We start from the raw sequence: 21,825 nt of genomic DNA, 5'->3' as shown, positions 1-21,825 counted from the left end.
TTGTACTTTTTAAAAAAAAAATGAGGTGCTCTAATCAACTGAAGGTATACATAAATATTGTGTTTAGACACTAACAAAATGATTGTGGTAGTACATAAAACACAAGGAACTCATTTCTTATCACAAGACATTTTAGCTTGTCAAGTTACATTTTAGCTAACAATTTAAGTTCTCATTTTGAAATGTTTGAAGGATTTGTAGATGCTGTGTTCATGATGACTTTTAGCCCACTGAAATTGCAGAATCTATATGCTTAGTGAAGAAGCATAGATCTGGATGCATTTTCCCATTTCCTCAGCTCTCCAACAAATTGATAAGAAAATTGACTGGTTTTTGCCAGTAAAAGATGAAGGGCAGCGAAGTAAGCAGTGGAATGCAAAAACAGGGTTTTTTTTATAATACAGAAGGAGTTTCAAAACACTTTAAGTAATATTTTGAGGTTTATTTTTCATTGTAGTTGCAATCTACTTTTATTTTTATGTGGCTTGCAGTTATTAGAGAAACAGTAAGTTATGACTGAATATCATTGGGATGATTTACATTCAGTTACATATGCTTGAAAAACTTAAAAACATATGGCAAGGCAAGGATCTTCCATTGAAAGTCCAAGGAGATGTAAGACAAACATAGGTTAATTAAAGCTAGTACCTTGAAGAGTATGCCCGTCCTCTGTATTCAGGGAAAGCTGGTTGCAGCAGTTACATTTTTATTGATCCTCTTATGGACTCCCCACCCCCTGAGTAACTTTTCTTTTGTATATAAAGCACCTTCTATTTCCCTCACTTCTAGTTCTGCAGGTGGAATAAGAAAGCCTTTGGCTGTTGGGTCCCTTCTTGGATTACCTTTGGAGTATAGGAGCTGCTTTTCATGACATGCGGGTAACTACTCAGGAGGAGCTTCTCTTTAAAACAGCTTTGCTCCTCCTGGATACATCCCATATGACCCAGAGCTTCTGATATTACCTTCTTGGTGCAGGAAGGAGCCATAATGCAGCAATTCCCATGCTATTAATATAATTTGATAAGGGGACCTAAGTTATATATAACTTTAATACATTCTTTTGTAGGTAAATCATTCTCCCCCACCCTCCACTTAAGATCTGTAGTCAAAGGTAGCATATTGCCTTGCCACCACATGAATGTACACCTCTCTTTCAAATGTAGCATTGAACCCCTCCTTAAATTTTGTCTCAGCTGAGCGACAGCTATTGCAAGCTAAGGTGACTTTCTTTGTTTATCCTTAACATTAAAGAAGTGAAACAGTGGATGCATTGGCAGACCAAGCTTCCTATTCAGAAAGTGAACATATAGATCCAGAAGAAAACAGGAGGTAATCTTCGTGGGTGTGTGTGAGGCTAGCTATGCAATTATGTTTCGCAGTGCAGTATGTCTGCTTGTTAGGTGCTTTAGATTGAGGCTTTTAGTGGCTGGTATTATTCTGAAACCTGTATGTGGGGTTCTCATTTACTACCACACTGAAGGCACATATTTGCATTTGTTTCGGTTGCTTTTATTAAAAAGAAATCCACAAAGTTACTGCCTCCAAGAGAAAGGTTGGCAAGCGATCATGAACCTCTCCAGGACAAATCCCATTAAAGTGAATTGAAACTGTGATGTATTATTGGGCAATTTCCATTCATATCATTCAGACTCCACAGGACAGCTTTGGATACATGGGAGTTTAATTGGCTGTTAATTATGTAAGGGATTCATAATACAACTGTGTTCTCTCACTTGCTTTAATACTATTTTAAATTTAGTTTTCTGTGAAATGTACAGAAGTCACTTCACTTCCTAAATGAATTGTTTGTAAACAAATTAAAAATACATTATGCATAATAGGGTAATTGTGGTGTTTCTTAAAACTTCAGTTGAAGACAATCACAAGCCATGAGTCAAAATGAATGTATGAAGTTGTTGTTTTGTTTTTAACAGTTTTGTTACCCAATATTTTCTTCATGTCCACAGCAATCTTTGCAAATTTTAAGGCCCCTACATTCATGCTGCAAAAATCCTATAGTTATTTTAAATTACAAGTTTACAAGTAATTCCTCAAATGTTTTTTGTGCTACATCATATTTGTATAATTACTTGGAAACTTTTTATGCCTTTTATTTTGGCTTCTTGCATTCTCTCATTATACTGTCATACCAGCACCTTCAATCTAATATGCTTTATATTTCTTTCCTTCAGCGGTGCAGCTAGTATTACTGTATAGGCCATATAACTGTTGTTCAATAGCAGATAATTTTGATCTGCTTTAAAACTTTTTTATCCCCTTCTGCAGTTATGCCTGATGATTGACAACGTTATTTTGTAAATGGGAAACATTATTTATGAATATTTCATTGTAGCTTGAACTTGAAATCCCTTGTTTATATTTAGTAATCTTGGTATACTATACAGTCATTAATGTATACTTTGCTGACTGAGAATGCAAGATATGACTTTAGTTTTACAATAACCCTGTTCAGATGTAACAGTAGCATCTGGCAGCAGTTTGTGGATTGATTACCCCACGAATTGCGGGGATGTGCACTATGTATGAGGCAAACGTGAGCTGCTTCTGGTTTCCTGGAACCTACAAATGCAGCATTTGTAAGTTGTTTCCGTCACATTGAACAGGGGCACTTGGGGTTGTTCATGGGTAAAACCCAAGGTTTGTTCTTGGGTTAATTTGCAGTTGTTTAACCCATGAACAAGCCCAAGTGCCCCTGTTTGGACATCACAGAATCAACCTTACAAATGCTGTATTCGTAGGTTGTTCCAGGAAACCAGAAGCAGTTTGCAAGCAGCACACATCCCCACAATTAATTAACCAACGAATTGCCACCAGACACTGCTGTTACATCTGAACATGGGCCACTCACTTGGCTTGAGTTGTCTAGTCAATTCAGCATGTTTAATTCTTGGAATCTTCACAACATAGTCACCACCCCATTTTAATACAGAATACGCTAGTGAACAAACTGTAGCTCATCCCATTATTGAGATATTTAAAATGATTTCATTCATATACCATTTTTTTGTATATGGGAGTACACTTATTTAACACGCATCTGTGTGTTATCAAGAAGCAAACTAAAAGAAATTGTTAGAAATGTACTTAATGATGGTCATCTCCAAACACAGTATGATGCGACATAATGCATAACCACAGATAAAGGTCAATTGAGCTGCTTTTTGACTAACATTACAGGAATTGGGAACCTAGACTACCATATCAAAGATCCAGATCAACAGAACAACGTCCTGTCCTAGAGCGGCCCAGCCCCCGCTCCCGATCCACTGAGCGTCCTGACTCAAACCTCATGAGATCGATGCCTTCATTAATGACTGGAAGATCTGCCCCTCCCTCACCTGCTTTATCGAGGTGAAACAGACAATTGAATCAGACTAATCCCGCCCCACCAATTCACTCTTTTATTTTCCAGAAAGCTCAATGGTATTGCCTTTCATCATTGGCTGTTCACTACTAGCCGTAGATACTAACCCTGCCAACGTCAACACACTATTTATATTCCATTAGGGATATAATGGTGTGGCTGCCATTGTAATTTGTTTACTAACAATAATTAATTACACAATTAATTACATTTGTTTTGTGATTTCTCATTTATCAGGAATCCTGGGTGATTTGTCACACTAAAGCACCTCATAACTACCATGTACTTCTCTTACAGAATGAGAAATTGTATGTGGTCATCAGGCATCGCTTATGGAATAACCATCATAACATCAAATGAAACTTTTTTCAAAAAACAGTTTCTTAAATTTGATTGAACTAATTTTATGTATTAACCACTGTTTTAACCACTGTTTTCTCTGATTTGCTGTGTGCATGTTCTGCATTGTTCCCGTTTAAGTAATGTATTGTATTCATAATCAAGCAGTATTGAAATAAATAAACCCTTTCTATAAAAATTACAATGAAGATGGCAAAGAAATGTGAGAAGCTGACTTTGTCCAAATCAAATTATTTTCTAGCCTCTTTGCTTTTCAATAGTGAATTATGATAATTAAGAACAATGATGTTATTACTAATTTCACTCATTGAAATGTACCTCTGCTTTATTGCCTGTCCTCAAGCTGAGTAAAACACTGAATCAATGTATTAACTGAATTCTTAAATCATACATATCCTTCTGCTGAACATGAACATAAAACACATGCAAAAGCACAATTTTCTGTATATCTCTTTCTGTATGTGTTAATGCATCTGTGTGCATATATTTCTGCATACATTTCCATAGACAAGTAACAGATGCAATTACATAACCATGTCGTGTATCATCCTTTTGCATTATTTTGGCTTTTTTTTCCAGATTATCAGTAACTGTGCCTTTATAAACGCACATGGCCGAGCGGCCACAATGCCAACAATGGTTCAACATGCATAAAAAACGTTCATCATTTATTTGTTCTCCAGACATCTAAGAATAAATGTATCTTACAGTTGACAGTTCCTCTTGATGTGTCCTATAGGTCACATGCTCGTACGGGGTCTGTCCAAACAAGTCCATCAGGTACTCCAGTAGCGGGACGCAGAGGTAGACAATTGCCACAACTCCCACCAAAGGGGACACTGGAGAGAAGTAAGTGAGCTTTTTAAAGTTCATAGATGTTGTTACTGAAGTATAAAAGGAAATAATATTTACTGTAGCTTTGAATTAAAATCTTTGAACTTTTAAAGTCTGGAACTGCTTTTTTTGCAAGAGATGTGTTTTTATTTTGCCTGTTACTTTTTCAGCAGCTTTTAATACTTTCTGTTGATTTCTATAATTGTCATCACAATGATAGAAACAATATATAGATCATGATCTTTCCTGTTTCCATTGCAATCAAAATGTAGGTAAGAATTTTACCTGTAAAGTCTTATAATGATGAACATATCATAAACGACCCCGTCTTAAAAGGTTGCAAGTAATTATTAATTCCATTCATTTCACAGGAATTTAGGATTATACATTATCATAACGTGTGCCACAACAGCCATATGAATGTTATTTTTATAAGAATATTTAAAGTAATATGGAGAAATATGAAGGTTAAAATTTTGGAGCACGTCTGTGACCCTAGTCTTTAAATGAATAAAAACAAGACAATGGACCACAGTTAGGAGTGGCCACATATTTTGTGCTATATGTTGTAACAATATTTTCATTTCCACTCATGTTATTTCCCCCATTTCATACAAAGGCTTGCAGGGAGGTGTTTATTGATGGCTGTTGGAGAAAGAGGCTAGGTGCTAGTATTGCCAGTCAGATGGGTCATGCTGCATCTGCTCACAGGTGTTATTCCACAGTATAAACTATCTGCCAGCTCTCAATGGCTTAACACCACCTCTCCATTCTGCCCAGGTCATTCTGTGGAATGCAGAGATGACTCGGGTGGTTGACACAATTGCGCCCATGCGTCCTCTCCCTCTGAGCAGAGCCCAGCCAGCTCCTTGGTATACACCTGAGGCAATGAAGCAAGAGGGGAGATGGCTAGAATGCAGGTGGAGGAAAACTTGTGCTGAGTCTGACCGGACACAGGTTAGAGCTCATTATCGAGCCTACTCTGTGGCAGTGAGGGTGGCAAAGAGACAGTTCTTTTCCACCACCATTGCATCTTCTCAGTGTCGTCCAGCGGAGCTTTTCTGAGTGGTTTGCGGCCTGTTACGTTCTGGGCCAGGGAGAGAGACTTTGGAACCCTCAGTTGCACGCTGTGACGAGTTTTCACAGCACTCGTCACAGAAGATAAAGTTGCTCAGATTCGTCATGAATTGGACACCATGATTAATGCAGTTCCATTGGTAGAGGCATTCAGAGCAATGTCTGGTCCAGTTTTATTGGATGAGTTTCAATTATTGAGACCTGAGGATGCGGACAAGGTACTTGGCCAAGTCCAGTTGACCACTTGTGTGCTTGACCCTTTCCCTTCATGGCTTATTACATCAAACAAGGAGGGGATGTCTGGCTGGGTCCTGGAAGTTGTAAATTCCTCCTTGAGAGAGGGAGTGGTGCCGGCCGCTTTAAAAGAGGCAGTAATCAGACCACTCCTGAAAAAGCCTAACCTGGACCTGGAGGACGTTAACAATTATAGGCCAGTGGCCAACATCCCCTTCCTGGACAAGGTGCTTGAGTGGGTGGTTGCAGGATAGCTCCAGGCACTCTTGAATGAACCGGATTATCAAGATCCATTTCAATCGAGCTTCAGGCCTGGTTTTGGAATGGAAACTGCCTCAGTCGCCATCAATATGCAGATGACACCGAGCTCTACCTCTCTTTCTCATCAAACCCAGGTGAGGCAGTGGCTGTTCTGAATCAGGGCCTGAGCACAGTAATGGACTGGATGAGAGCCAATAAACTGAAACTCAATCCAGACAAGACAGAAGTGCTGTTAGTGAATGGTTCGTCTGCCCGGCTAGGTGATATTCAACCTGTTCTGGAGGGGGTTGCACTCCCCCTAAAGGATCAGGTTCATAGTTTGGTGGTGCTCTTGGTCTCAGAGCTGTCACTTGAGGCATAGGTGAGCTCAGTGGCATGGAGCACCTTTTATCAGTTTAGGCTGGTATACCAACTATGCCCTTATCTGGACAGGGATAGCCTAGCTGTGATAACTTCTTGTCTGGATTACTGCAATGTGTTATATGTGGGGCTGTCTTTGAAAACGGTCTGGAAACTTCAGCTGGTCCAAAATAGGGCAGCAAGATTGTTAACAGGGACTGGCCAATTAGCTTATATTATGTCGGTACTTTTCCAGCTGCACTGGCCACCAGCCCATTTCCGGGCCTGATTCAAAGTGCTGGTATTAACATTTAAAGCCTTTAACGGCTTGGGACCAGGTTATCTGAAGGATCACCTCCTCCCATATGTGCCTGCCTGGACCTTAAGATCATCCTCAATGGCCCTTCTCTGTGAGCCCCTATCAAAGGAAGTGAAGCAGGTGGCTACTAGGAAGAGGGCCTTTTCTGCTGTGGCTCCCTGGCTGTGGAATGAGCTCCCTAGTGAGGTTCGCCTGGCACCTACGTTGTATTCCTTCCAGTGCCAGTTTAAGACCATTCTATTTTCCCAGGCATTTTAGCATTTTAGCTTTCTAGACTTTTAGCTTTGCTGTTTTAAATCTGTATTTTAAATCTCTGCATTTCTGCTAGATTTTATTCTGGTTGTATTCTGGTTGTATTGTTATATTGTGGTTTTAATGTTTTTATATTTTATATTATTTTACTGTGTGCTTTTTGGTTTTAATTTTTGTGAACCTCCCAGAGAGCTTCAGCTATTGGGCGGTATAGAAATGAAATAAACAAACCAACAAATAAATAAATACATTCCCTCAGCTACAGCAAGACATCCAGTCAAAGTAAGGGGCCTGACCAGTGAAGACACGTGCAGTGCAATCCTGTACATGTCTACTCAGAAGTAAGTCCCATTGAGTTCAATGGGACTTATTCCAAAATAAGTGGGTAAAGGGTTGCAGCCTCACCTACTAAACAACCCTTTCTAGATTGTGGCCTGGTCGCCTGGATAGTCAGTCAAACCCTGACAATAGCTAATTTTAAATGTGCTGGGTCTCAAATCAGGTTCAATTATGTTTTGTTAAATCACACTTTCCACTCCTTGGCTCTCATTACAGATTTTTTAAACAGGAAAATTTATACTCATGAGTCCAGAATATAAACTACAGTTTCAGTATTCATATTTAGACTTCTCAGATACTCTGCCAAAGCTCTGTTTCATTGACCAGATGAGCTTTCCCTTCTTTTCCTCTTCCAAATGAAGATACATTTCATACCTTTTATAAACATTCTGGTTTTTTAATCCCATGCTTTGGTTCCCTTTTCTGTTTTACTTTTATTTTCCCTAGACAATGGAGACAAGGAGATAGAACCTTATGAAGGTCTGTACATAAAGAAGGGTTTGTTTTCTGCTGTAAGCCTTTTTCCAGGGAGGCTTTGTAAGCAAAAATAAACTCAGCTGCAATTGATATCACTTAATTTTATAGATTTTATCTTGAATCTTTAAAATATATTTTACGTTACTCAGATATGTGACCTTTTATTTTTGTAACACATCCATTGTTCAAAAGCCACCTTTTGTAACTTAGGAATTGCTTTAGATAAACACTGATACTACTGAGCTATGTCTCAACAGCTTAACATTTACCTACATCAGCATACATTAATTAGACAAATAACAGTACTCTTTGAAATCAGAGTTGAGGAGTTGCAGGATTTGCACTGAAAATTAATACTTTGATTTATTTTATTTATTTAAAATTATTTTTAGGACACCTTTAAGGGTAAAATATGCTGAAAAGGAAAGGAGTTAAACATAAATTAATGTGGGTGGGGACAGATGTAACATGTGGTTCCTAATCCTGATTAATATCAAATCATGCTCAGTGTTAACCATAATTAAGGTTGCTGCTGATGTAAGTTTTAAGGAGGTTAGCTTGGGCAGCGAGAATTAGCATGGGAGAAGGGAAGAAGCACAAAGTCCTTATCCCACTCCTTATCCTTTAACCAAGATGTTGGGGTTCATTACATTTACATAGGCTCTGTGAGCCAAGAAGCTGTAAGATTATATCAATTGCAGTCAATGTTTATGACCGCAAATTTAATATATGTTATTTTCCATACACTATCATGAGATTTTTTATTTGCTGTGTATATTGCAATTGTAGAATTGAATTTCATGAAATAGAAAAATGTTTGTTCAGAGATCATCATCCCAGTTTGTACTTTCCTACAGTCTTTTGTGTTTTGAAAATGCTTGTAATGCAGTTAAATGTTAAAATAAAAAGGAAATAAAGTACATTGTTGCATAAAAAAGTAGACTTCTAACCTATGGAAAATAGTACAGTGAGAATCACATAATGATTTCATGGTCATGATAAAGTCATACTAACTGCATACTACATACATACTATTGCATACATACATTGGCCATGATCCAAAAAGCTACTTAGACTAATACAAGAGGTTTTCATTAGAGACCACTGGATTTTTTTTTATTTCAAACGTATCATGCCATATCACAAATTGCTTTTGAAATTTTCCTCAGTTTTAAAAGACATTTGTCATGAAGCATGGGGATTGCTATTCAAGGAGAATCAGTGCAAAGACACCTTAGACTCATAGGGCTAGTTTCACAGGGTTGGATCCAGACAAATGCTGGGAGAAGAGGATGGGCTTTTCTGTCACTTTTCCCCTGGTGGAGGATCCTGCTGAATATGGTGGCTGTGGTGAGGGGGCTGAGAGGGAAGGGGGTATTGCTGAAAATCGGCAGAAGGATCTTTCATGAGCAGAGCAGGTCCTCTGACCCTCTAGAGAGTCTTTCCTAGGAGCTGGGGGGCTGCCACAGGGAGTGGGAAAGCCATTTTCACCCACCCTCTTCTGCCAGCTTTTGTCAGGATTCAACCCATTGTAAGATCATGGTATACTAGTGGACACAGATTTGTTACATGCTGTAAGCATGTTTTATTTCAACATCTAGCACATCATTTGTACTAAATATGTCAAGTAGTATTAGCAGCTTTATTGTTGGCCTTAAAGCCACCATTGACTTTCACTGATTTCCTGACTGGCACATCAAATGCCTTACTTATCTTGGATGCTCTCATCAGTGCTTCAGTTTAGTATGATTATCGCCTGATTAAGCTATCTCAATCTCAGTGCTCTCTATAGAATTTTATTTTTCTCAGAACATTTTATTAAAACAAATTCAAAACATACAACATAAGGATGCAATTTGAAAGCATAGAAAAATATTAATGGATATATGTTAGTACACACAAAGAAAACAGAAGTGTTAACTAAACACTAATTAACTACATAGATAGTTGACATTAACTATACTTGGCAATGAAATATACTCTTCAGTCCCATTTTATTGAAATGTTTATTCCAGTGTCCAATAAAGAGAGACCAAAGTTCTAACAATTTTATAAGAACAATTTCAATCAAGAACTAGGTAAATTTTAATTTTGTGAGTCTTCCTATTTTATCCCTTGCCTTGCCTTGTCCTGCAGTGTTGCTTGGCCCACTTGGATTGTGACTAGACTAGTATAACTAGTTTCGCATCAAGATGAATGAGTCCACTAGCCATGGCAAGCCCCTCTGCTTTTGCAGTTCTGGACAGCCAATGAAAATAGGAGGTTTATGGAGTCTCTGGTGGATCACCATACATGGCTGGTGGGCTGCCTTTGGCTTGGTGGGTCAGAATTTGCGGATCTGGAGCTATTGATCTGTAAGCATCTCTTGGGGTGCATATACTCGTCATTTGACACACTGTAATCTGTATTGTGTGGATTGATCTGTGGCTAGTGGATGACCTGGATGGATGGTTGACTTGCTTTTGGGAATGAAAATTAAACTGCCAGTATCATAATAACCTAATATATCTACATAATAATCTGTGGTCCACCCACACCTGGAATACTGTGTAGAGTTGCTAGGAAGCAACAAAACTCCGCTGGTGGGCTTTGCAGAGGTATCTGGTCAACCACAGTGGGAAACCGGATGCTGGACTTCTTGGAAAGAAGGTTGGGGGAGAAAGCCTTTTAGTCTTTCCTCTGTGTGATCCTTGGGGCCACGGTGGCTTAGTGGTTAAGACGCTGAACTGCAGACTGGAAGGTCGGCAGGACAGCAGTTCGAGACCCAAGTGCTGCGTGACGGAGTGAGCTCCCGTCTTCAGTCCCAGCTTCTGCCAACCTAGCAGTTTGAAAGCAAGAAATTGCAAGTAGATAAATAGGTACTGCCTCGGCGGGAAAGGTAACAGCGTTCCGTGCACCTCGGTGTTCAGTCATGCCGGCCACATGACCACGGAAGTGTCTTCGGACAGTGCTGGCTCTTCGGCTTAGAAACGGGGATGAGCACCGCACCCTAGAGTCGGACACAACTTGTTGGGGACACCTTTACCTTTTACTGTGTGATCCTACCTTGATCTAACTGCTGTTTATGTACAGAGACATAAATATCTATCTACTCATAACTTATTGTGCTGTTCATTCTGTATGTTGCTTGATAGCAGAAGGGATATAGTTTTTATTATGTGGATTTATGTCCTAAAATGTGAAGACTGTCTCAGAAAAGCAAAAATTTTGATCAGTAGTCATTTCCACTCTATTGAGAATACTTGTAACATGTTCATGAAGATTCATGGAACTCAAATAATGCAATGGAACAGTTAAACAAGACAACCAACCCACCTCACAGGGTTGTTGTTGTGAGGATAAAATGGAGAGGAGGAGGAGTATGTACACCGCCTTGAGTTCCTTGGAGGAAAAAAGGCGGGATATAAATGTAATAAATAAATAACTAAAACTGAGTAGGACATTGTGAAGAGGACTACTTCATTAAATACAATTCCTTGTAATGTTAAATGTATCTATATGTTGTTATTTATAGTACTTTATCATTCCCTCTAATAGTTAAGTCAGGTGGTTGAGTGCTGACAGGATTGGAGCTAAAATGGGGCCACTGAGAATCAAGGGGGAGGTATAAAGATGCTCAGGTGAGCCCTGATGAATGCGGAAGTACACTTTTAAATTAAAAAGAGGGCAAGCCTCCCCCCCCCCAAGAGTCCAGTGAGGAGTGAACATGTTCAGGGGCCTCCAAGAGCCACAAAATATTGAGTGTCAATTGGAAAACAACACAGAAAAATGATATGGTGGGAGGAGGAAAATGAATTCGTCTACTTGAACCCCTTACTTTCAGGTGCTGGTTGGCCCCCTGAACAGGAGGACTCCTGTTATTGAGTGAGGAGGATACACTGTAACATTTTGTTGCAAACCTAATTTGTACTATTGATACTATCTATGTAGTTAATTAGTGTCTACAGCACCAGGTGAATTGAAGGTACATCCCATGTGGGGATCTGTCTTATTACCAACATAGACATTCCTAGTTTTCTTTTGGTACTTGTGAGCAATTGAGCAAAAGGTCCTCTATTACCTTCCCCTTTGAGAGAGGCTGGAGAGATATTAATCATTTCTAACTTTGCTGAGCATGTATAACAATTCACTTTGGTTTGGTGCCTCTACTCACAGGTTACAATGATAATAGAACAGATAGATCCACTCTAACTCTCATTATCTTCAGCTATATTCCTCACAAAATATCCAAGGCCAGAAGCCTTTCCAAGGTCTGTTTGAGCCTGCTTTTAGCTTACTAGTTCTGCTTTTACCTTGGTTAGACCAAGCGGTCTTCAGTTGTTCTGCCATCATATTCCCTGCTGCCTTTTGACCAGTGCTTCCTGCTTGGTGCCTACTGTATGGGTTCAATTAAGTAGAGAGTCTCCTGGGTTTATCTCAGTTTGGTACATGATTTATTTATGAGGTGTTATGACATCCTCAAAATTCCTGTTTCTTCCAAAGTTTTTGTTATATTTTCACCAGTACCCAGTATCTTTTCAGTGCCCTGCCCATTTACTATACAGACTGAGAAAATACGTATTTCTATTTTAATTATTACATAATGAAAGCTAAATTAATCAATTAATACAAGGGAAGAGAGTTTGGCCTGTGGAAGAAGGGTCATGCAATGGGACTTTCCCAACCCCTCCTCCCCACTGCAGCCCCTGAAATGCCCCTTCACTTCCACAAGATGCCTCCCCTACTGCTACAAACCCCCATGCCATATCCCACACCATTTTGGAGGGTCCCCCACCCCTGGAGATGCTCTTCAGCAGGCAGAGACAACTGTAACAGAGAGAAACAGGTAGAAAAGCCTTCTGCTCATGCAACTGTGGTTCCAACTCGGGATGCTAGAGAAATTCGAGACGAACTAAAATGAGCTCAGATTTCTAAGCATCTGACCTTCAAAATCCTCTGCGGAGCGACCCCCTCAGGCCATGCGGAGTCCGTGGACTTTCAGATTTTTTTTATTTTACTTTCCCAAAATTTATGCATATTTGTTCATAGAAAAATATCCAAATTTCTGCTGAGGAAAAACTGAACGGAATGGGGGATAATATGCTAAATGTTACGTACTAAGGTAAATTGTGTAAATACTTGCGAAACCTCTTAAGTAATTATTTACGTAATTATTTGTGTATATTTCTGCGTGATGAAGAAAATATTCACATCCGTCTGTGAGTGGACAACAGAACAAAAGGCGCCTGACAAACCACAAAATACAGATGGAGCAGATTTTACAGTCTGTAGATCCCTAGTTCCAACTCCATTTTCTTTTGAACATAGCCTGGAGCTGCCTAATATAAAATGGGTGCATCTTCTGCTTCTTGTGCTGTGTTCCTTTAAAATTCCCCACATTTCAGTATACATTGACCATTGCATTCCTTTATCAAGACAAGAACGGTAATCATATTTCTGTTTACAGGGAAGGAGGTTGCCCAGCATAAAGAGCAGTAAGACAGTTTTCTATCTTTTTTGTACTATTGTGTAGGCAAGAACTTTATTCTGCTTATGTCTCCATGTCTCGGTATGTTTGTCAGAATAGAAGAGACTGTGGCTAATGAATCTGACTTATGTATCCTATAATCTGAGTTATGTGCTTGCATGGTAGATGTTAATTCTCTGTGTGTCCTGGCACTATTACTGTATTGCATCTTAGTAAAAAAAAAATCTGAATAACTTTTTGTGATTATGGTCCTTAACGGATTCTAAACCAATTTCTGACACACTAAAGCATCAGAGTCTAGGAACAACTGTTTTGTTTATTGTAGCTCAACTTGCAGCAATATATTCATTTTTCTTTCATTTTCTTAGATTTAGGCTTTTTTTCCAGATCAGACACTGATACTTAGATTTAACTTAAAAGCTAAATCTAAATAAATCTGATTACTATTTAAAGAGTTCAAATGTTTAAAGCAACATAGAAAAGCAATTTTAGAAATTAGAATAATGGTCAACTGCTAGAATAATCTCTTCTGGCTCCAAGTCCACATATTTGCACTTATTAACATTGAAAATGTCAGTGTGGTGTAGTAGTTAGAGGTTAGTGTTGGATTAAGCCCAGTGAGTTCCAGGTTCAAATCCCAACTCAGCCATTAAACTCACTGGCCAGTCATTCTCTCTATGTATCATACTTTACAGAGTTGTTGTAAGCATAAAATTGGTGGGGAGGGGGGTATTTTGTCTCCCATCCTAAGGTCCTTGGAAGAAGAGTGGGATAAAAATGTAATAAATAGAAACAGTTTTTATTCCTTTTGCCTATCCATTTTTTCTGTGTTAAAACTCTGATAGTTATCCAGTTTCCAGCAGTAGGAAATAAGAAACTGAACACCCATATAGTACTATATAATTACTCTATTTTAATAACAGCTTTATATTCAACTATTACTTATATAAGAAGGCTGAATAAAATGATATGAGCTAGGCATTATAACACACAAATACAAAAGAACGGGATTTACATGATGCATTTTTATACATTTCTACATTTCTTCAGCAAGACCCCAAAACAAGCATGTGTGACAAGCTGAATAGCAAATTTTCATTATAGGACTACAGAAGACTTAAGTGCATTCAGTTCTTCTGATAAATATATGCTCTCCCATCATTTGGGAGTCTACCTCTCAATTCGAAAACATCACAGTGGAGCTCTTTACTTCAATGTATAAGTTCAGATAATGCCTACAGAATAAATATGCACAGTTGTAAGACTAGGATGGTTGAGAGGAATTTGAAATTGGGTCCATGTGATGCCTCTTCTCACTTGTGGCATAAAACAGTTAACTTTGAGACAGCAAATCATAAGCTTAGGCAAATGGATACCTATGCTAAACAAGGTGTCTTCTGTCCCAACCGAAGTGCAGGCTTTATGCACTTCCACAGCATAACTGTGATGACCAGAGGGCTCTTGGCACTTGGGGGAAGTAGGAAGGGTACATCTTTCAATCGCTTTTTGCATGGCATTCTTTGGATTATTTATCTGTCCAGGACTCTGCAAATGTGATTTTTTTGCTACTATTAAAATAAGGGAATTTCATGACATATGCAGCAGACTAATAATATATGGGTTATCTTATATACTAATAGCAAACTCATTCTCAGAATGTGAAACCGTTTGTAGCTAAATTGGCATTTGGCACCGTCCATTCACAAGAGGAACAAGTTCTTCTAAAGGCAGGTTAAAGGAAATCCCAGGGTTTGCAGATGTACAGAACATCTCTAGTGGGAAAACACTAAGGGAAAAATAAAAATAGTCCAATGCAGACTGTGAGTGCTCAGTGGGCGCAGAATGCTGATTGATTGTTGTGGGGTGTGAATGGAAATCCAGGGGGAAGGATAGAATGGAGTATCCTGGAAGAGGACATAGCTAGGTGGCTGGCTAGAACCCCTAAACAGGAGCACTTCAGACTGCAACATTTTGTTACAGGTCCCACTTGTACTTACCAAATTTGCAATGCACTATTGTTTTAAATATGCATGTTTTGCTGTAGATGAGCTATTGTAGAGATGACATGAATGGCAGTAGCTCCATGGCATTTTAACAGTTGAGACAGGAATAGGATGAAACTGAAGCTTGACATTTGACTTGAAATTGTTTGGTATGCTCAGATTGCAATCCTATACACACTGGCATGGGGTAAGTCCAATTGAACTCACTTGAACTTACTGCTGTGTATACATGCATATGATTGCATTGATGAATTAATTTGAAAACTTCCTGAAGGAAGTGAAAACTCGGAAAATGTAGTGTAGAGGTTTTCCCCATTTTTTAATTTTACATTTCATAAAATATACTGCCAGAGTCATAAACTGCGGAGAACAAAACATGGCTTATTAGTCTGGCTGGTCTGGGGAAAAGTCCCTGGTTTGCACATCCTAGTAAAAAAACAATGGATGGAAGTTCCATGGCTTGTTTAGTTGTTTGTTTAGTCATTTAGCTGCATGCAGAAGGAACTAAGTAGGAACAACCCAGCAGCTTGCACCAGTATGCTGCTGACTCATTCACGAAAAGCCAGAATTCTTCAGATGAGAATGCAAGTGAGGCTGAGTGGCACTGCTTTTACAGAACTGCTGAATACTGAGACTGTCATTGTGCATTACATAACATACATTAATGAACACATATTTGAAGCTTTCCTCTTCTTTGCCATTATCACAAAAGTTCCTGTGGCACTGTTCAAAACCTTTGCATCTAGTTCCTGCAAAAGGAAAATATGCGTTATAACTATTTTCACTGAAAATGTGAAATGATTAAAAATTCAACACTGTAGTGCATATTAATGTTTCTCAGGTGTTTTAAAAAATGGTTAATTTTTAAGGTGCCACAAGACTCTGGGCTTTTCTACACGAGGCATTTATCGTGTACTTATCATTCCTTACCCACAGTTGTTTACAGGTTGTATAGACAATGTCATGACTCCAGGTTCGCTTTGTGTCTAACCAGCACTTTCTGCGAGTTTTTTTAGAGCAGGGAAAGTGTGGCATTTAATTATGAAAACAAAAGAAAGTGCACTTCCCTCTTGTGTATTTGCACTATTCCCAATACCACAATGCCACCTAGAAGTTATGTAGTAGAAAAGCAGGAAAGGAAACACTCCTCATGTAGTGCTTGGGTCCAAATCTGCAGCAACCCAAAAGCAGACACAGCTGATTAACAGCCTCATGTAGAAAAGCTCTTTGTTGTTTTTTCTGCAATAGACTAACAGGGCTACCTTCTTGAAATAGTATCAGTACAATCAACATAGAGCCTGACTTTCTTTTCTCCTGCTCACTAAATTAGAGGCCAACAGGTAATGCCATTCAGAGTGAGGTGTCATTAATACATTCATGAGATAACAACAATTGGTAATCGTGGTCAGCAGTTTCTGTTCTTGCAAATGGATCGGTCATGTTTTGAATCAAAATGTGGGTGAATGATTGAAGCAAATTCCAAATATTGATGTTACAACAGTTGATGAGCCCTGTGACTTGAAGGGGGTGAGACATCCATTATCAGTGCAGCCTGGCCTTCCCTATTCACATGAGACCTTTTCTGGTAAGAATTTAGAAAACTTTTTTTAGAGGCAGGAAAACAGCTAGAGAAGTAGTAGGACCAATAGATGACAAAGGTGATAACCATATGTTAAGGGTTTTATAAAATTAAGAATGCCATAGATACAGTGGGCTGGATCTAGGATCTGCCTCCCACATTTTTTAATGTATTTTATTGCCGTAAGCCGCCTTGGGAGGGCTTCTGCCCAGAAAGGTGGCCAAAAAATATTTAAATAAATTAAATAAATAAGGGCTCTGCTTGTGGAAGGTCCCTCCTCCCAGTTTTGGGGGATCTCGCATCCCCCACAAATACCACAGCTCACCCAATTCAACACGGTCTCCTGACTCTGTGTATCATTTTCAAGGGGTTGGACAGGCTGCCATGGGAAGGAATGGGTGGAGAAATCCACTTCCACCAGCACAGTTGATTCAGAGTAAATCTGGATCCAACCCAATAGATACATTTTTTTCTACTTTTTTCATAGTTCACCCAATTAGGCTAATAGGTGGCAGTGCAGTACTTTTTCCACAATATACATAATAAATCTGTAGAATGTGCCATTAGAAGATATGGTGATGGCTTTAAAAAAGATTAAACAAATGATGGTGCATAGGTTTATCAAAGCTATAAGCTATGAGAGTTGACTAGAACTTCCTTGTTCAGAGCCAAGTATTTCTCAGTTACAGACATTAGGGACAAACAGCAGAGGGAAGATTATAATCTTCATGACTTGCTTGTTAGTTTCCACAGTCTTTTGGCTGGCTGCTGTTGGAAACTTTGATCTGATCTAACAAGGCAATTCTTTATTTCCTAAATTGTTAACTTGCAGTAAACTGACTTTTAAAAATGTGCAATGTCTTTTATTTTGTATTTTCTTCCTGTTTTTAAACATATTCTTTCCTTTAAATCTTTGAGGTAGAAGAGCCTTACTAATAAGTAAGCCTAAATAATTAACTAAAGAACCCTATGGTAACTAAGCCAATGTATGTGTATATGAAATAAATGCATATTCCCCAATTTATTCCAGACTTCATCTCTCCCCCACTTTCCTCTGTTGCCTCCCCTGTGTTAACTTTTAGATTGTAAGTTCTTCTGGGCAGAGTCCTATCAGTAAAGCACCATGCATGTTCATAGCACAAAATTCAATCAATCAATCAATCAATTAAAATACTATTTTTTAAAAAATGACTTTGCTTATGTTATCTGGCAATGTATATAATAGGAAGTTTCAAGATAAACATATTTAAATGCTTGTAAATCCCATGTGTTCAATGAATAACAAACAGAACATAGCTTTGGGCCTGTCAATGATTGTGCATTACATTACAGTAAACTGCATCAGATGAAGATAGGTATCTTACAGAAGTTAATTAATGTTTCTGACAAGCTCTGGTTTCTTTTGATTTACGCTAGAAGTTACATGGGAAGACCAGCAGAAAAAGGTGAATGGTACAATAACTGATGACAAATCATTGCCGAAAAAGAAACATCATACTCAGCCAGGTTTGTCAGGGTTTGGAAAACCACCTGAAAGCATGAGACTATAAAAGTGTTACATTTCATGCTTTTGTAATTAGTGTGTGCTTAATGTATCTTATTTTTTTCAGTTTGTGATTATTATTTTTTTAGTATGTAGAAATTATTTAGATTAGTCATGTGGCACAGTTTCTTTTTTAGAGTAGCAAAAATAGAGCCACTTGTGTTAGAATGCACATTTAATTAGAAAAGTGCTTGGCTTAAATTAGTATATTGACCTTCCTTTTTTAAAATGTTCCATTATTTTTGTCATAATCTATATGTTTGAAAATCAGGAATTTAAACATGTTGAAGGCCATTAAATGACCTAAGCCATGTAGATTTTTGGGGGGTTGGGCTGGATCATTTTCACTGTGGGGTGTTTGACAGAGACAAAAGTGGGAAAGGTAGAGGAGTAGGGTGGAATGAGGAAGAGGAAAATAAATAGAAAACAGGATTTTGGGAGGAGGGTTTATTAAGAGAGAAAGGTAAACAAACAGTGGTGTATGGAGGTGAATGGATTGTTAGATTCATCCTAAAACAGGATCATCTTTCTTTAAGAGAATAGGAAAGCAAGCATGAAGTAAATAAGAAATCTGAATGGCTAAAACCCTGCCATTGTTGTATTTGAAAGTTGCTCAGTCTGGATTTTGAGAATACAGAGAGTACATTTGCTGCAAAAAAACTATGAAGATTTAACAAATGTTATGCATTAAGATGTACTGATACTATATTGTAGGTGGGTTACAGGGCCTGGCTTTTCCTTACCAAGGAAATGGATCCCCAAATCCTTAATGTGGTGCTAAAGAGACCAGACCCATGACTTTATTTTCACCCTCTTCCTTTGAATTATGTTCTACTGAATAGGTGAGCGGTCATTTGCCCAGGAAGAATTGGTCAATTGGAAAATAATCCTTCCATTCAATTCCTTGCTTTTTCTTCCCTCCTCCTCCTCCTCCCCCTCCTCCTCCCCCTTGCCTATAAAATGCCTCAAGAGTACATAGGAGATTGTAGGTGTCAGGTTTTAACACTGCCTTTCCCTGGAACTGGGGCTAAAGGACCTATGTGCTCATGTTCTCTCAAAACATTATTCTGACACTATTTTCTCGAAGAGCCCCTGTGATGATCCCACAATTCCTTAATAACAATTCAACTTTAAATCTCATAATCTGGAGACTGAATCATTTTTGATGTTTCATCAAGATTTTGGAATTTCTAAAATTCACTAGCGGTCAGAGAACCTGGTATGCCTGGGACAGAAAAGATTTATGCAGTATAAAGGAGGTGCAAAGCCACCTTTTTTAACTTCCGTATCCATGGGCCATTTATAGATCTTCTGTACATACTTCGTTATTAATGGTTTCATAGCAAATCCCTGCATAAGGGGTTTGGAGATGTGATACTAAAAAGGCTTTATACACCGCTGAAGATCTCCAGTGCTCTGGACTGAGACACGCCGCATAACTGGATTGTGCTGAAAGAGTAGCCCAGACTACTTATACTTCAGGAGGAATTTGCTGGCTGCAACTCTTTTTGGAATATGAGAACTTCTCCAGCATTGTCCAAACCTTTGTAATCTAGGGTATTAGCTACTGTAATGTGCTCTATGTTTTTGTTATTGCTGAAGAGTGCTTTGAATCTTCAAGTAGTATGACGTACAAGTTCCCACCTATTAATAAGTATAATGTGGGGAGTATGTGGTAGTAGCTACACTGGCTGCAAGAAAAGCTCTAGTTCAGAGTGCTTGTGATCAGTAAAGCCCTTTACGGCTCAGGTCTTGCATACTTGAGGGCAGGGGTGGGTAACTTGCTGCCCTCCAGATGTTTGGGCTCGCACCTCCCATCATCCTTTACCATTGGCTATGGTGGCTAGAGCTAATGGGAGTTGTAGGCCAGAACATCTGGAGGGCTACAAGTTGCCCAGCCCTGCTCGAGGGAGTGCCCTTCAACGTGTATTTACAAATTGAAAGCTATGGAGGAGGCCCTGCTTGAGATTTCTTTGTTTCAATTGCCCTTATCAAGCACTCAAAATGGGGACTATAAACGTGAGTGGTGGAGCATCCTGTCAGCAGGCTCCACCCCAGCCTACATGTATTCATTACAGTGGCTGCTGCTGAGGCCCGCCGTGTATTCAGCTTTGTGTGCAGGATTCTGTGCAGATGTTCTAGTGAACACACATAAGTTGGGGGCAGAATCTGTCTCCGTGCTTTCATTATCCACATCTTGAATATCTGAAAAGGGCCGGTGTGTAAGACTGATGAGAGTGCCTAGTAGGCTGTGTTCAGTTATGACCCTAAAACTCTGGAACCCTTTTTCATGAGAAATCTATCTAAATCCAAGCCTACTGATTTGTATGAAACTTTTATTTAACCTCCTACTCTTAGAAATTGTTCTGTTGTTATTACCGATTGTGTCTATTAACTTTATATTGTTAAAATGTTCTTGGTCAATCTTAAATATTATCATGGGATATAGAAGAGGAAGTTGCTCTGTGCACATTTACTGTGAGTAATCCCCATGAACTCAGTGGGACTTACTTTCAAGTAGACATGCATAGGCTCAGGCTGCACTTCCAAGTAGCACTCAACTTATTTACACCTTTGTTAGTAGACATGCACCTTGATCATCATGCTTCCAAACAAGGCATACATCTCTTCTTTAGTTTCCTCTGCAGCCTATTCTATTTGCTTTTTGTAGGAAATCTGTCTCCAGCTTACCCTAGGACAAGAAAAATGTTTCCAGTATTAAATTCTTCATGGGTTGATTATCCCTATAATCCAGGTTCCTGTAGCAGCATTTCCTTTCTTCTGCTCAAATACTGAATAGAGCATCTAGTTCACCAAGAATTTCCCACTGCTCCATGCAGCTTCAGTGTGTCTACTAAAGAGCCAACACAGACAGCCTTGATGGGCAGATGCATCTGTGCATTAGCTTAAATTCAGGGCTCATGAATTGTGATAAGGTTTTGAATATATGGAGGGCTCTTGGGACAAATAGTTGTTTGGTAATTTATGCTGACCTCCATTAAGGGAATGGAAATTTCCCCAGCACAAATATATTGCTTTAAGTGGATGGTTTTGAAAGTTAGATTTTAATGTAACATTTTAGTCTCATTCTGTGTGCTTGGCTTGTATTATTTGCTTGATCAATATATCAGATATGAAGCTCATGAGTGATAGGAAAAATAATTTTCTGGCAGAAATGTCAGGGGAGAGACATGGATGTGCTGAGTTTTGTGTCAGTGTAAATCCAATTGAGGTCAAGCTGCCAGTTTTCACTTACCTTGTCTTGCACTCTTAATTTGTTTAGTTTAATAATATTTCAGATTTATGCATTTATTTGATGAGTACTCATTGTACTTGGGCATTCTGAGAAGCATTGG

The 21,825-nt window shown here is 38.8% G+C and overlaps 1 protein-coding gene across 1 annotated transcript in view; it reads left to right on the top strand.

The window, feature by feature from the left end:
- Nucleotides 1-21,825, top strand: part of RIMS2 (regulating synaptic membrane exocytosis 2) — a 616,900-nt gene that overhangs the window by 435,191 nt on the left and 159,884 nt on the right. The window contains exons 25-27 of the mRNA XM_084848966.1: nt 1,252-1,329; nt 3,199-3,372; nt 4,485-4,594. Coding sequence (XP_084705092.1) covers nt 1,252-1,329; nt 3,199-3,372; nt 4,485-4,594 — 362 coding nt within the window. The remainder of the gene's footprint in view (nt 1-1,251; nt 1,330-3,198; nt 3,373-4,484; nt 4,595-21,825) is intronic.

Source organism: Heloderma suspectum, chromosome 4 (assembly GCF_057233095.1).
Source record: "Heloderma suspectum isolate Gila_16-S chromosome 4, 16-S_ref, whole genome shotgun sequence".
Classification (NCBI taxonomy): Eukaryota; Metazoa; Chordata; class Lepidosauria; order Squamata; family Helodermatidae; genus Heloderma; species Heloderma suspectum.
Note: the sequence above shows the minus strand (reverse complement) of the source record. Positions and strands in the feature narration are given on the sequence as shown.